The 15,901-nt window shown below is 37.2% G+C and overlaps 1 protein-coding gene across 12 annotated transcripts in view; it reads right to left on the bottom strand.

Annotated features, from left to right (window-relative positions):
• Positions 1-4,656: 4,656 nt before the first annotated feature.
• Positions 4,657-15,901, bottom strand: part of ARHGAP12 (Rho GTPase activating protein 12) — a 132,090-nt gene continuing 120,845 nt past the window's right edge. For 10 of the 12 annotated variants that reach the window (XM_012558358.2, XM_004386260.2, XM_004386259.3 and 7 more), the window contains 7 exons: positions 15,410-15,512; positions 13,847-13,963; positions 11,017-11,115; positions 9,620-9,697; positions 9,382-9,516; positions 9,048-9,150; positions 5,778-7,904 (listed from right to left, as the gene is read on the bottom strand). In XM_012558358.2, coding sequence (XP_012413812.1) covers positions 7,730-7,904; positions 9,048-9,150; positions 9,382-9,516; positions 9,620-9,697; positions 11,017-11,115; positions 13,847-13,963; positions 15,410-15,512 — 810 coding nt within the window. In that variant the 3' untranslated portion in view covers positions 5,778-7,729. Of the gene's footprint in view, positions 7,905-9,047; positions 9,151-9,381; positions 9,517-9,619; positions 9,698-11,016; positions 11,116-13,846; positions 13,964-15,409; positions 15,513-15,901 lie in introns of all 12 variants that reach the window. The other 2 variants (XM_023740612.1, XM_023740613.1) reach the window with 2 other exon arrangements.

Genomic DNA, 15,901 nt, shown 5'->3' on the forward strand with positions numbered 1-15,901 from the left:
GCAATCTCATTTTGTCTGATGCAGGTTTGCACTTATAACGCCGACGGACTATGTTAAAGACACAGACAAGAGTGATGAGATGGGTCAGGAGGTCCAGTCATTGTTACGGGCAATGCTCTGGCCATCAATCTGGCTAAACCAACAGGTTAGGACACAGGGCATGACCGGAGAGGGCAGTCATAGGATGTAGCCGCCTGTCAGCACTGTAGATGATTCCACTGAAACTTCGAGTCTCAATAACAAGAAATGAAGCAAATGGATGGTTTTTCTCTGGTTGGGAGCTGGAATCCAATGGTAATTTTATTCCCTTAGGTAGTGTTAGCTTTGTTTCAAAGGTCTGAAATGTTACATCAGATTTGGTTCCCTAACATAAAAACCCATTGCCATCAAGTTGATTCCGACTCACAGCGATCCTCTAGGACAGAGAAGAACCACCCCATAGTTTCCAAGGAGCACCGACTGGATTCAACCTGCCGACCTTTTGATAAGCAGCCGAAGCTCTTAACCACTACGACTCCGGGGTTTCCACCCCTAGCATAAGGGCGTTGAATTCAAGAAACCTCATAATCAGAATTGTATCATCCAAGAATACTGGGATTTCTCCCTTATGAAAGAAAGGTTGTTGGTTTCCCTAGAGGACTCTGATTACCCTGTAAGTCCATCCTCTCCAGGAAACCTGAGCACTTTGAACACAGGGGTATCACTAAATCCTACTACGGCCTCTGCAAGTAGTCACTCATCGGCCTAAAGCAAACAGTAATTGCTGAGAAAGCCGGACCAGTGGGAGGGAAGGAAGGACAGAAAGAGAGAGAGAAGCATTTCATATTTCAATATACTTCTTAATGAGAAGATGGGAGGCCAGTATCGTCAGTTTTTCTAGATGGCAAAGCTTCTTCACCCTATGCACCCTATGATTTGCTGAAGTCTGAACCGAAGTATGTTGTCAATAGGTTGGGTTAGGTTAACTAACAAACAAGTATACTCTCTACCTAGAACTTTTTAATAACTTTTATTAATAGAAAGCCTTGACCATAGGGTTGAAAATACAACAATATCATCTTCAACTAGAACATTATACATGCCAACTATGCAAATGAGCACTAGCTCTGAAAATTTGGCCTGGGGCCCTTCAAATCAACCAAATAATTATTCTGATAGAAACAAAACCAAAACATGATCATCTACTCTACGGTATCTACATGCTAAGTCATCTTCCATACTTTAGCATCTGGTGAAATTACGTGTAGACCTACTGACTTGCTTTGAGATCACTGACAATTTCCCTGTATCTGTGGCTTAACTTTAGCTCCATTTTAAGAGTTTGGTAGGTAGGTTCTCTGACATCTTCACTGCTTCATACACGGTGCTACTAAAAACCATAAACACAAGATGAAGGAGCTTGGATCCCAAGTGAGAGCTCTAATTAGAACCATTTCTTTCTTTCAATAATTGCTGAGATGGTTGTAAAAATAAGACTTTGGAAATCTTTCCTCTCAACAAAGTGAAAATTCCTAAAACGTTAAGAATATTATGACACACGCTTCTGAAATGTTACATTATCTCATAGTACAGCATTGCTAAATTCCCCAAAGACAACACCGCCAACTTTCAGGGTTAAGTCACAGTTTCAAACTGGTTTTAACCCAACTGATGAGTTTGATGGAGACGTTATTTTGGTGGGAGTTGTATTGGAAGTTAAATCATATTTGCCACCATCCAGGCCCCAATATGAGAGCATATACTTACGTGGGACAGAAATTCAAGTTTAGCAGAACTTGATTTTATGCTCTTTTAGTGTCATGGATTTAAGAGACAAGAGAGAGAATTGATTATGTAATGCTTTAGGTCTTTTTTAATTTTGCACTTTACAGTTGCTATCCCTCACAACAAACCTTCTGGAACAGTATTGTCCAATGTAATTTTCTGTGTGGTTGGAAATGTTCTGTATCTTCGCTGTCCAATATGGTGGCCATTAACTCCACGACTCTACTGAGCATTTGAAATGTGGCTAGCATGGCTAAGTAACTGGATTCTTAATTTTAATTAAACTGTCACATGGGGCTAGTGGCTACTATATTGGACAGCACAGTTCTAGAACATAAGTGAACGCAGATATCCATATTAGAGATTAATGTACACAATGGTCTGTCCAGGAACATCAGTGGGTGCAACTGGAACCTTTGCAGTCTATTTGCTGGTGGGGAGGGAGGGAGGCTGGTTTACTACTATCTATACAAAACAGAACTAGAAGAGACCAGCAGAAAGCAGTAGCTACTGTCTGGCACCTCTACATTCACAACAGATGTATATAACATATAAAAGGAAAACGGTTTCAATATGCCATAAAAATAAACTCAGCTTGACTGCAAGCAGTCATCCAAGGCACCACTGGTCTCTATCTGCCTAGACCAACTGAGGAAGAGGAGGAGTCAGGAACATAAGGAGACACAGAATGTGTGTCTGGTTGCCTCCACGAACATCTAGCTGTCTCCTTTGCCAGACCAGAAGCACTGGATGCTGGCCAGCTACTATTACTGCACATTTTTTTTATTGTACTTAGATGAAAGTTTACAGAACTAGCTTCTCATTAAAGTTAGTACACATATTATGACATTGGTTAACAACCCCATGTCAACACTCTCCCTTCTCCACCCTGGGTTCCCTATTACCAGCTTTCCTGTCCCCTCCTGCCTTCTAGTCCTTGCCCCTGGGCTAGTGTGACCCTTTAGTCTTGTTTTATCGGCCTGTCTAATCTTTGGATGAAGGATGAACCTCAGGAGTGACTTCATTACTGAGCTAAAAGGGTGTCCAGGGGCCGTACTCTTGGAGTTTCTCCAGTCTGTCAGACCAGTAAGTCTGGTGTTTTTTATGAGTTAGAATCTTGTTCTACACTTTTCTCCCACTCTCTCCAGGACCCTCTGTTGTGATCCCTGTCAGAGCAGTCAGTGGTGGTAGCCAGGCACCATTTGTTGGACTCAGTCTGGTGGAGGCCATGGTAGTTGTGGGCCATCTATTACCAGTTTGATCAAAGATTCTATAGAAAAACCCTGATCAAAAGGGTAAAAATGTAGAACAGAATTTCAAATTTTCACGGACTCCAGACTTTCTGGAGCCAAGGGGGCTGGATGAACCCCTGAAACTACTGCCCTGCAATAATCTTTAAACTTTAAACCAAAAATAACCCCTAAGGTCTTCTTAAAAACCAAACAATAGTTTAGCTTAACTAGTAAAAAATGTCTGCCTTAAGCATTATGCTCTTTTATGAACTATCTGCATGGGATCAAAGTGAAAACAGCAACTTGGAAAGATTAGATAAGAACCTAAGGGGGAGTTTATGTTAATGGGGGAGGAACAACTCAGAAAAGGAAGGTGAGAATGGCTGCACAACTCAAAGAATACAATCAATGTCATTGAATTGTACACGTAGAAAGTTGAATTGGTGCATGTTTTGCTGTGTATATTCGCAACAGAATTTTAAAGAATTTAGTTTACAGATGACCACAGTATGTATATTTTTTTCCTCAAATGGTATTACTGAGCATGCCAGAATATGGTTTATTTAAACTGATCACAAACTTAGAAAGAATGTAACTATAATCAAGATAGTTCTTCTCTTCAGCCTTTGGCTTCCTTACCATCCTGTGCCATTAAGTAACACAGGCATTCACAATCATTCTGGTTTTTTCATCCATAAAATAGTAAGACCAAAGGTAATGATCCCTACTGGTCCGTTCCTATCTATCTATGAGACTCAGTTTTACTTGAGCATCTAAGATTACCCAAATGTAGTGTCTCAAAACATCCAGGAAGAGAAAGGAGGCCTTAAATGCTATACTGAATTTTCACTGGTCACTCTACCATGACCTGGCAGTGGTTTCTATTTCCACCTCTGGAAAGTCCCTGTTGATAATAGCCTCGAAAGCATCATTTGTCATTTTGATGTCACTATAGATTTCACGGTACATTTCTAATTATGGATTAAAATCAGAACTACGTGAAAGATTTGGCTACCAGTACCAGTAATTAAAAATCTTTACCAAACACTTTTTCTGATAATGTTGAGAGAAGAAGTAAAATAGAGAGAGGTGAGGGTCAATGAAAAAAAGTAAAAAACCAGACTTTTTAAAATTTATATTGTAGTGGTTTTTAAACAGTTACCTTGTTCTACAAGTACTCTGTTTATGAGAGCACCATGAAAGTGTTTTTTTTTTTCTTTCTCCCCTGTGGGAGAAGGGAAGAAATGAAGGAAATGAAAGAGTTCATTTAAGGGCCATATTCACATAAGGCTAATTTGTAAAAGCTCAATCCAGCTGAATATACTTAGGCCACTGCTGGCCCACAGAACTTCGGCTGAGAAGACTAATTGAGATTCTTCAGGAGAACTCGCTTGTCTTTAGCAGTTACAGAGTGTCTCATTAGGCATTCTGTGCTTCTCCCTTCTCTGGAATACTAAGTCTGATTCTGCTTGGCCTGAGTTTACAGCTCGTGAATTTCCAATAGATTCGAATACACCATTATTGTAAGACTGTTTGTTTTATTTTGGTCCCCCCTGCTTTTTTTTTTTTTTTTTTTTGGTCTCTAAAGTAGCATTGAACAGAACTGTACTAGTTATACTGGAATTCTGTTTAAAAAAAAAACGAAAAAACTATGCCCCACGTCCAAGACTGCAACAAAGAGACTGAAGTTCCTATTAAACATCTTCTCTCATCTTGCGCTAGAGAAGTGCTTTCTATAAAACACAATCATTAGAGCCAATGGCTGGAGTTTAGGAAAAGAGTAAACTCCATAAAGTCTTATTTTCTACCCTTTTCCAATTCTTCATGTAGATGCAGTATTGAACACTGGATTTTATTAGACCAGAGAGAGCATGCCACACGTGACTCTATTTTCTTTGTTACTAAAGCGACCTGTTGTGGACTCCTCTGTGTATTTACACAAAAAAAAAGTCTAACAATGTTTGAGGAATTAGTGTCATGGGAAACACGTTTACTTTAAGTATCTAATTAGAAGCCTCTCCCATGAGCTGGAAAAAATATCTCTTGGCACAATTATGGAACTCTTTTCCCCCTCGCTGCTATTATTATACACAATATTACAGGCTTGCAAAGGAGCATGAGATACTAAAATAGTATGAAGGTCTCCAAGTATTTGCCATTATTATTATTGATGACTTTTCTTTTGTATATAAGCAATGGCATGCACACAAATGCACGTATGTATACCCACACACCTTATCTGCCCAAACCCAAAGTCTGCCTGAATTATTCTATTCGTGCTTTTCACATAACAAAAATAATGTATAAATTTACCTGTATCTACAAGGTAACATGATTCTTCCAGAGCTATTTCGTAATTAACTTTTCATGGTAAAAGGTAAATTTCTTATTGCTTTAAAATCTAAATAATGAGTTTTTTTTCCTAATTGGAATGTGATGATGTATTTGAATATACTTTTCCCCCCATTTCCCATTTCTGACTACCTTTTTTCTTTTATCATGTTCTGAAGGAAGGCCAACTCGGTAAATGAAATTACACTGACAATTTCTTTCAGCCTTTAATACATTTTCTACTAAAAATCAAGCTTTTGAGACAGAAAATATTACTGGTTTGTTATTATAAAAACAAGTGACAATTTTTAATTCACAAATGATGAAAACACAAGACACTGATCACACTGTACATACAACAGTACAACATACCGATTAGCCAGTGACTGAGAAAAGAGTTAAGACTCACATACATACACGTACTCCGAAACAAGAAACACAGGACAGTTCTAATCTCTGGTATTTCCATGACGGCCGAGGGGAAGAATGTCACTGACAAGAGTCTGTTTTCCTGGTACGCAATTAACTATATATTCCAGTCCTAAAGCATATTGCAGGGCATCTTTATGGAAAAATAAACATTTTGATTTGAGGCTTTTTCTCCCTGCCTGAAACAATCTGCTTTCCTACACCTATCAAGTACTTGGTTTGTTATCAATTTAACAAGATCACAATAATAAACACAATATTTTTACCACAAAACTCAGGTGAGAGGTTTTTCAACATACCACATAAAATATTTTTTCCCAAGGAAGGCAATCCTAATTTTAAATCATAAATGCAATCCTAATAAACAGAGTCTTGGTTACAATCAGTCACTTCCAAGCATTGATGAAGAAATAAAAACGTGTAGGGACAGAAGAGAGTGATGGCATAGCAGGGAGGAGAAAAGGTGTGAAATAAGAAAAATATATTTGCCACAGGAAATATCAGATTCAGTTGATTTTTTAAAATGAGGTATAAGAGTATGCCAGTAAACGCCAAAAAAAAAAAAAAAGCACATTTCCAATGGAAAAACCTCTAAGCTTCTTATAGTTTTCTTTATTCAGATTAGACATTTCATATACAGCAGTTAATCTAGAAAAATACATTTAAAAAATCTTCAACTGACCATGCTCCCTGTAACAAAACCTTCCAAACCCTGTTTTATTATACAAATCAATCTACATTAGTAATGTAAAAAGAAATTCTCAAATTTAGCAATGTCATTTTCTATCCAACATCCATCTAATTTATATATGGGCTTCCACTATTCATACTGTAGAGTTAGAACTCTGTAATAAATTTTTCTAATGTATTCTGTACATGTTAAATAATCTAAAAGGTTCCTCTTGTAGTGCATTTACCATTTAGCAAGTCTATTCAGTATTTTTCCAGTACCATTAACATTACAGTGATTTGCCTGTAAATGTAATTAAAATCTAAAAGTGCACACAGTTACTTCCCCAAATAACAGCCTATTTCTGGAGGAAACCTAATATTCATGGAAAAGATCACCTACAGCAATACCTATACCATGATTAGAAATGTAGGGTTAGAATGTACTGAGACTATACAACACAATTATATACATAAGCTAAAGGGCATTAAGTCTTTAGCATGTATTTACAACAAATAACATCCATTTCCATAGGGTCCTACTAAGAGCTCAGTATGGCACTAGATATAATGAGAACTGTTAGCTACAATTCAGTGTAGCACACACAGCCTAAAAATACCCTGAATTGACTTCTGCTAACTAACCTCTCCAGTATGTCACAGTGTTCAATGTAGTATTTATTAGTGTGTGCACAAACAAGCAAAGCTATCCAGGAAGGATGCTGTGCAACAAGTGGAAGACAGCAAGCCTTCACCAGGGGATTCTATCTGGGTTACGATGAACGTCAGCACTCACACTGCCACTGCATGCAGAAACCCCGAAGAAGAAATACACAGGTTTCAGAACGGATATACTTCATTTTGTTTAAAATGCCCAAGAGTGTTTTGAAAATAACTGATACTACTCCTATCAAGTGGTAAACCTATACATGATGACCCTACAAGTCATAAAAAAAAAATTCTGTATTATCCAGTTTAAGAAAAAACAAAAATGTAGTTTTCTTACCAAATTATCCAGTGTATAGATGCCTGGTTACAACTGCAAGTTTTGATTTTTACTAAAATTCAAACACTCAGGATAAAACTAATCCAAAATTACATACACATTATATCAACTTGCAACAAAGCAGCAAATATGAGGGCCTAACACACATCTTGAGGCTTCCCCCTTCCCTTCTAATCCCTCAAAAAAGTGCAAAATCAAAGAGTCACTGCTTGGTCCAAAAAGAAAATACATCATGTATAAAGATTTGAAATCTGATGGAATCCAGCTTCTACTCCACAGGTTCTGTCTTCAGTAAGAATCAGCGTCCGAAGATGGAGCTTAATTCCAGAAGAATTAATTCTACAATTTGGTTTTGGTACACAGTATGAACTGCTATATTACCAGTCTCTTTCTCGGGCCTTAACAGAGTAGGACCAAAAACAATTGCTATACTCTGACAGGTCATTCGATTTTTTTCTCCATTTTCTATAACTCTAAAGGGAAGGAAAAAAAAAGTTGTTAAAGCAGAAAATATAAAAGAGAGGGAGAAAATTCTTCAAATTGTATTACAAACGTAACAGTTTGTATTTTGAAAAGAGAAATAATACTCTTTTTTCTTAGGTGACACAAGTAGAATTCAGTACAAATGCCTCGGGAAGCTTTCTTACGGATAAACAGAGCTTAAAGATATAATTATACATGTTATTAGCTGCGTCTAGCCAGCCCTCGACTCCTGGCGACCCCACACACAACGAGATGAAACCGGTGTGAACAATGGGGGTTTCATCGGCTGATTTTTTTGGACGTAAACACTGGCCCTTTCTTCCTAGTCTGTCTTAGTCTGGAGGCTCTGCCGAGATCTCGAGCATCACAGCAACATGCAAGCTTCCACCGACGGATAGGTGGTGGCTGTGCTTGAGGTGCACTGGCCAGTCATCAAATCCAGGTCTCCTGCAAGGTGAGAATTCTACCACTGAACCACCATGTCCCCTTACTCTCTAACAAACTTTAAATGCGTGATATTTCTGCTTAGTTTTAAAACAGTACATAGATGTAAATATGAGTTATTATTCCTGTATCAATGATTACGTCACTTAATTCATGGGAAAAAAACTCATTAGGGCACAGAAAATAAATTTTCAATTTTATTCATTTTACTTTGTCAAAAATCTCTCTTACTGGGATAATTTTACTATTCTAGTGCTCTTTAATGAGCTCTTTAATGGTTCACTGATTGACTTCCCGCCTTCCATTTTAGGGTTAGTTTAGTACGTTGATTTTGTTGTGTGCCATCGAGTCAATTCCAACACTTATACCTCATTTAATAACTTCCATTTTAGGGTAACCAGTGGAACTCATTCAATAACTAAACTCATCTTTGCATTAATGAACTTTAACAACAATTTTTAAATACCTACTATGTGCCGGGCAATAGATAAATGCTTCACATCTACTACCTGATTTAACGTCTTCTTCGCACCAAACCACTTTACCCAGGAGGAACGGAGGCTCACAGTCGTTGAGTATATTTTTCAAGTCATGAAGATAGTAAGTGGCAGAGCTGAGCTCTGAAGCTGGGTCTGATCGACCCCAATCCCACGTGCCCCCTACATTTCGTATCTGTACAGTTCTCTTACCTTTTGAGGTGTCTAAAAAGAATCTGCATTGTGTCTTGATTTGGCTTTGGCAACTGTTTGATTAAGTCCTTAACAGCAGCAACTCGTTGTCTTGGTTCTTGTTCTGAAACGAGACAGTAACTAAAGATTCTGCAGTACGTTCTTAAGAAACTGAAAGCAGTAAGTTTGGAGGATGATATTTGGGAATACACAGTGACATCTGGTGGTCACATTTTAAATTTCTGAAGTAAAATAATCCTTTGAAAAAATAGGAAAGATCAAACAGAGTATGCTGGCTTAATCTGTGCAGAGGATTTTCAATGCCTAGGACAAACTGAGTGAATTACATACTTACTAATTGCGTTAACAAAATCATTAAAATGGTTAAATGTAAAAAGAGGTTCTGGTAATTCTCGAAAAAACATTTTGAGTGCGCCAGTGATGACATGAATATCTTCCCATTTACTATCATTCAAGTCCAATTTCTCATCTGAAAAACAGCAGAAATAGGAAATTTAAAAAAATTACTTTAAGCCAGTTTTAACAGTTATGAGTGATTATTCTGGATAAAACAACAGGAACTATAACCTCACCATGATTGACTGCAAATCTCAGCTTCTGTATCACTGCAAGGTTGCCACTTACTCTGTATATCCCATCGACATCCAAACCTAAGAGACAAAAGGATTTTTTATGCTTAAAGTACTTGTTTGTCTCTCTAAAGATGCTTGCACGTTTCAGAATTCTTACTCATGAGCACTAGCCTAAAATCAAATGGGCAAATACTCTCTCTCTCTAAATGGCTTTTTATAGATGCTTTGCCAGGGGGAGGGAGATGGAGATTCACTGTGAATTCTGTTTAATAAATGGCAATAATTCTACTGTGTTTATGACGTTGACTGTGAATCTGTTCAAAACAATCATCCCATTAAACTTGAAATACTAACAACTTAAGATAAACTTCTGCAAACACTCTGGGATAGTTCAAAAAGTAAAGAAAGTCATAGATAAAATCAGCCCACTCTATTTTGCATACCATTTTATAATGTAAATGCAGCTTTTAAAGCATTCTCTTGAAAGTGTGTGTCATATTAAGTGTTTGTAATAAATCCAATATAAGTTAGCAATTTCACTAGTGGTCCCACAGGAACAACTGGTAATTTGATGTAGAGCTTATTCTTTTCTTTCGAAGGTGAAACAGAGAAATCAGTTGATACTCACACAAGTGAGCCTTAAAAACTCAAGCATTCTAATGTGCTATTCATCTAACTTCACATAAAGACAAGCAGCTTGGTGCTCCTACTGTCACAGTGACAGGAAGATTCACTGAGAAAAGAGATTTGTGACCAGCAGGCATTAAATTATGCAACTATTTTAATTGTACAGACATTTTTGATGATATATAGATAAGTTAATGTGATACAGTCAATATATTGCTAATTTATATAAAACTAGTATAAATATCATAACTGCTAAAATAAACCAAAATAGAAATTAGGTTCGATTTTATTTTACAGGGAATGACATAAAAAGGATCTACTTAGACACCTGACAGTTGATTTAACAGTTTTAAAATGTCATCTCATTTTTGTTATAAACAAAAGAAGCTTCTCTGTAGTAAACACAATCTCCTCATATCTTCTACACTGTCAAAAACCACTTCTTACTAAACTCAGTTTCAAAATTACCACCTTCTTTGTCTTAAGGCAATGCCAAGTCCAAATGGCTTCAAGGAATACCATACACTTAATCGATCATTTACAGTAACACTCAATAGGTGCCTGCAGAGGTCTTAATTTGAAACAGGTGCAAACATGTAAGTTTTCTGCAACAAGATGCTTTTCTTAACATCTTACCTTGTGACTACAGGGAACTTGTGATTTCATCACTCTAAATCATAAAAATTCTAGGGATTTTGACAGCAAAACAGTAAGTTGGTTTGCTTCATGCAAATAAACAACAACAAAAAAACCAAACATCATTTTCTTACCGTGTTCTTCAACATGTGCGATGCATAACTTCACAAACTTTGGTACTGTGCCATTCTCTCTCTGACACAGATTAGCAAGATTGGATCCAAATACCTGATCTGAAAGAGATTTAATTTTAAAAACAAACCACCTTGCCAAAATTTAGTTCACAAAATGATTAAACCAGTGCAATTCCTTACGATGACTTACACCTTACATGATCTGCACTCTGCTACCTCTTCCATTTTACATCATACCATTCTTCTCTACTAAGCTCCATGAACACCCTGACTCATTCTTGCCTGGGAGCATCTGTATTTTCTATTCCTCTGCAGAGAGCACTCTCCCCTAAATTCGGCTCTTCCTCATCACTCCCAGTCTCAGCCGAACGTCATCATCTTAGACCAAGTTCTGCCAAGTCTGAGAGAACTCAGTCCTAGTCATGCTCTACTTTATGAGCATCTTAGTTTCCTCAGGTAATCATCCCCACCTTGAATTACCTCGTCTACTCGTTACCGTCTGTCTCCCACTTGAACACACATGTCATGAGGGCCAGGACCTTGTAATTCTTGAACAACAGTGGGTGTTCACTGTGGCTAGGATCATGACTAGCACTTAATAAACACTCAAATACTTTTAAAACTATTAAATCAAGCATGTGCGTGTCCGTTATGTGCCAACACTTGATTTCACAAAATATATTCCAAAGGTAGTTCTATTAATCTTCCAACACAACAGTTTTGAAATTCCACATCAGTGCTAAATATTCAGGAAAACAAACAAAATATCTGAAGTGCTCTATAAAGCCATACAGTGACAGCAGTTTAGACTTCTCAATGAAAAGGACTACTGAACAAATGAGCAGTAGTTTCTGTTCATTTATTTGTCACGCTATTTTATTTTTTTAAAGGTCCAAAGCTCAATATACTAAATTCACATGCTTTATTTGGGAGTACCTGTTTATCCACAACTCTTACGGTTGCTAATCTGAATCACCCCATTAGGCAAACTGTTCTAGACATCTTTTAAATACTTTTTAAATGACACTCATTTGGGTACTTTAATTTAGATGATTTAAAAACCGATGTTCTGAGGTGGGGCCAAGATGGTGGAGTAGTCAAGACGCTTCCTGTGGTCCCTCTTACAACAAACTCCCGAAAAAATAAGTGAACTGATTACATATGACAATCTAGGAGCCCTGAATATCAAAGGCGAAGTTGAGGAATCAGACTGAGTGGCAGAGGGAGGGAGAGAGAGTTCAGAAGCAGTGAGGAGTTGCCTGACCTGAGCCGGTGGGAACCGGCACCCTTCGGGCCGGATCAGCTGGCGTGCCCGGTGAGGCAAGCAGTGACGCTTGGGAGGTGTTTTCCACATCAAGACTGACTGAGTGGTGGAGAGTCTACTCAGGCCTCCAGAACCAGTGAAAAGCAACACTCAATCAGCAAAAGATAAGTAAATGCGTCTAACCTCCCATGCAGAACTCAAATTCTAGTCAAAAGACCAGACTTAATGGTCTGACTGAGACTGGAGGGACCCCAGAAGACATGGCCCCCAGACTCTCCGGTAGGCCAGAACGAAAACCATTCCCGAAACCAACTCTTCAGACAAAGATTAGACTGGACGCTAAGACATAAAATGATACTCGTGAAGAGTGTGCTTCTTAGCCCAAGTAGATAAATGGGCAGCTCCTGTCCAGAGGCGAGATGAGAAGGCAAAAAGGGACAGAGTTGGTTGAACGGACACAGGAAATCCGGAGTGGAAAGGAGGAGTGTGCCGTCAAAGTACAAGGAGAGCAGCTAGGGTCACACAACAATGTGTGTAAAATTTCTGCATGAGAGACTAAAGAACTGTAAACTTTCACTTAAAGCACAGTAACAACAATTAAAAAAAAAACAGATGTACTGACGACGTACATCTTTGTTAGAAACTTCATAATCAGAGACAGATATAACATAAACATTATATATCACCTTAACATATGTCTCTATTTATGAATATATGTCACTGTTTTGAGTCATCTATTAGAAAACTTTACCTGAGGAATTTAAACTTATGCCTATAACAATTACAGGTATATGAGATTTTTTTAAAGAGTTCTTTCTTATTAAGAAAACATCCCATTAGTATATTTTGGTATTTATAAGTGAAATAAAAAATATATAATCAGAAAAAAATCATATACTAATTTTAAAATTACTTTCAGTGATAACTGAAGGCAAACAATCCAGAATAAAATAGATTTGTTCATTATTTTCCTCTTTCTCCTTTCTTAGTAGTCACCAGTTACTAGCTGCCATGGAGCCAAGTTTACTCATGGCCACCCCATGTGTGTCAGAGTTGACCTGTGCTCCACAGGATTTTCAATGGCTGACTTTTCAGAAGTAGATCACCAGGCCTTTCTTCTGAGGTGTCTCTGGGTCGCAGGCAACTCTGGGTGGACTTGGTTAGCAACAGAGTGTGTTCACTGTTTGCACCACCCAGAGACTCTTTCTTAGTGATCGTTTATTAAAAATTTCTAATTTCTTCTGACCTTTGCATCTCAAAACTAAAACTCTTCATTGTCATGACTTCTAAACATCTGCTACCCATCCCATCAGTGCAGCTTCTCTGACACAGGTTTTCTAAGAACTTAGTTTGGTATTTACGTCTATCCAGTGCTTCAGTGAAAATAAACATAAAAAATCAATTTTAATTATTCAAATAAAACTTTAGTCACTGTAACTAAAAACTTGATGAATAAAGATTAAGAACATTTTTACTGATCGGCAAGTTTTCAGTGTTTAATCTGAAATGTCTTCTTTCTGATTTTGGCCATAATTCATCACTATAAACATCACTTCTCCTACCTACCTTTAATATAACCTTTTTCACGAACAGCTTGCAAAGTGGGGCGTCGTGTAAGAAACTTTTTTAAGTTTTTCTTGGTTTTTTTCTGTTCCGAAGAATCTACGCTAGATACTTTCATGGCTTAAAACAGACAGATATTAAGCACTTCATAAAATAGAAACTTTTTTGATAACAAAGTTTTTCTACTTTACACTCAAAACACAGCAATCTCATATGTAAAAATCACAGTACAATTTCAGTTTTTCAAACTTTAATGTAGTTTGAGAGTAACATGTAAAAGAATCAAACTAATACAGACCCAATTTCAAAGTTATAAAAAACAAAACAATTCATTTCCATCACTAAAAACTGACTCAAAACTACCTTTTTTGGTATATGCAGCAAGATATCCCTACGTTATGCTAATTTATATTCAGTATTTCACAAATGATACTACTTATCTTCTTTGACTATCAGTTTTGGAAGGTAAAATGCCTAAAAAAAAAATCTATAAAACAAACAAAAAAATTCCTCTCCTTAACTGAATTAGGAGGTTGGCTACGTATACACAATCATCAAAATTATCTGTACTTTAAGCTAAGTCTCATCATAACTACTTTTACTGTGAGCTAAGAATGAGACCATCTGGAAAATATAGTTGCTTCCTTAACTGACAGTTTTAATCACAAAGATGCACTGCCTTTAGTACTGAATTTATTCATTTATTTGGTTATAATAACAAAAATACAAAAAGTAAATTCCTTGAAAATAGCTATTTTGGGGAAGTTGAGAGCATAAACAATATATTAATAAAGAATAAAAATAATCACATTTTCATGTGCTTACACTGTTACCTGTGACCATGTCAGTAACAGCTCTAAACTTCAGCAGCATGCGGGAGAACAAAAGTAGACCTGATTTTCTAGTTATTCAATTAATTTGAAGGCCAAAAAATTACCAGAGTTAAATGTGGATTTGTTAAAGTAGGTTGATCAAAGTGAAGAGGCACAGTTTATGACTCTTTAAACATTTAAACAGGTGCTGCATTAGAAAATGCTATTACCAAAGCTGCTGACTCTCACTATGGTCTTCTCTGGGTACATGATCTGGAAGTACGTGTGCATGTACTTGTGCACACGCACAGACACACCTTATTTACACAGATGGCTGCCTCATGCCCAGCAGGGAACTATGGTATATGATCCATGACTTCTGACTTCTTAAAGTAGTGGATGCTATGTAGAATCTTAAACATTCAATATTAACTGTATATTTTTAAGTCAATAAAGTTCAGCTCCCTAGAGGCCTCAACAGAAGAGCATTAGAATACATCTTTCTACTCCTGAAGTACTGTAATAGTTTAAAGTTTATACGATGTAACACTGTTGGGATGCATACTATGAGGATGAAAAATAAGGAGTTAAGAAGAGAGAGAACTGAAACACTGAGATTGTAACTATATAGTTAATTGTAACTTTCTTATAACACTGGAGACTACACTCAGCTTTTATATATTGTTTCAAATATCTGAAATCTAAGAAAACAAGCTCACTCAAATCATTAGCAAAACAGAAAACAACAACTTACGACGAAGCTTTTTAGGTTCCTTATGGTCCTTTTCTTTGTCGTGCTTTTCTATTCCTGGTGAATCTGGGATTTCCTCTTCAAGTCCTTCATCAGGTTCTACTGCCTATAGGTTAGATATTTCACAAACCCATATTACTTCTAGTATTTACTTTACTAATAACAGCACAATTCTTAGAATCATCAGTAATTGGTTCTTCCAAATGATTTTACGCAGTGGTTAAGTGTTTGGCTGCTAACCAAAGGTTGGCAGCTAGAATCTACCAGCTGCTCCTTGGAAACCCTATGGGTCAGTTCTACTCTGTCCTACAGGGTCGCTGTGAGTCAGAATCAACTCAATGGCAACAGATTTGGTTTTCTGTTTGTTTATGCGTGCTTTAGATATTTGATAAATCTCTTAAAATAGTCTCCTTAAAAAGATTAGTCCGAAGGACTAACTGTCCACAGCTACCAAGGCCTCCACCGGACTGAGTCCAGTACAGCTAGATGGTGCCC

The sequence above is a fragment of the Trichechus manatus genome, unplaced genomic scaffold (genome assembly GCF_000243295.1).
Source record: "Trichechus manatus latirostris isolate Lorelei unplaced genomic scaffold, TriManLat1.0 scaffold00160, whole genome shotgun sequence".
Classification (NCBI taxonomy): domain Eukaryota; kingdom Metazoa; phylum Chordata; class Mammalia; order Sirenia; family Trichechidae; genus Trichechus; species Trichechus manatus.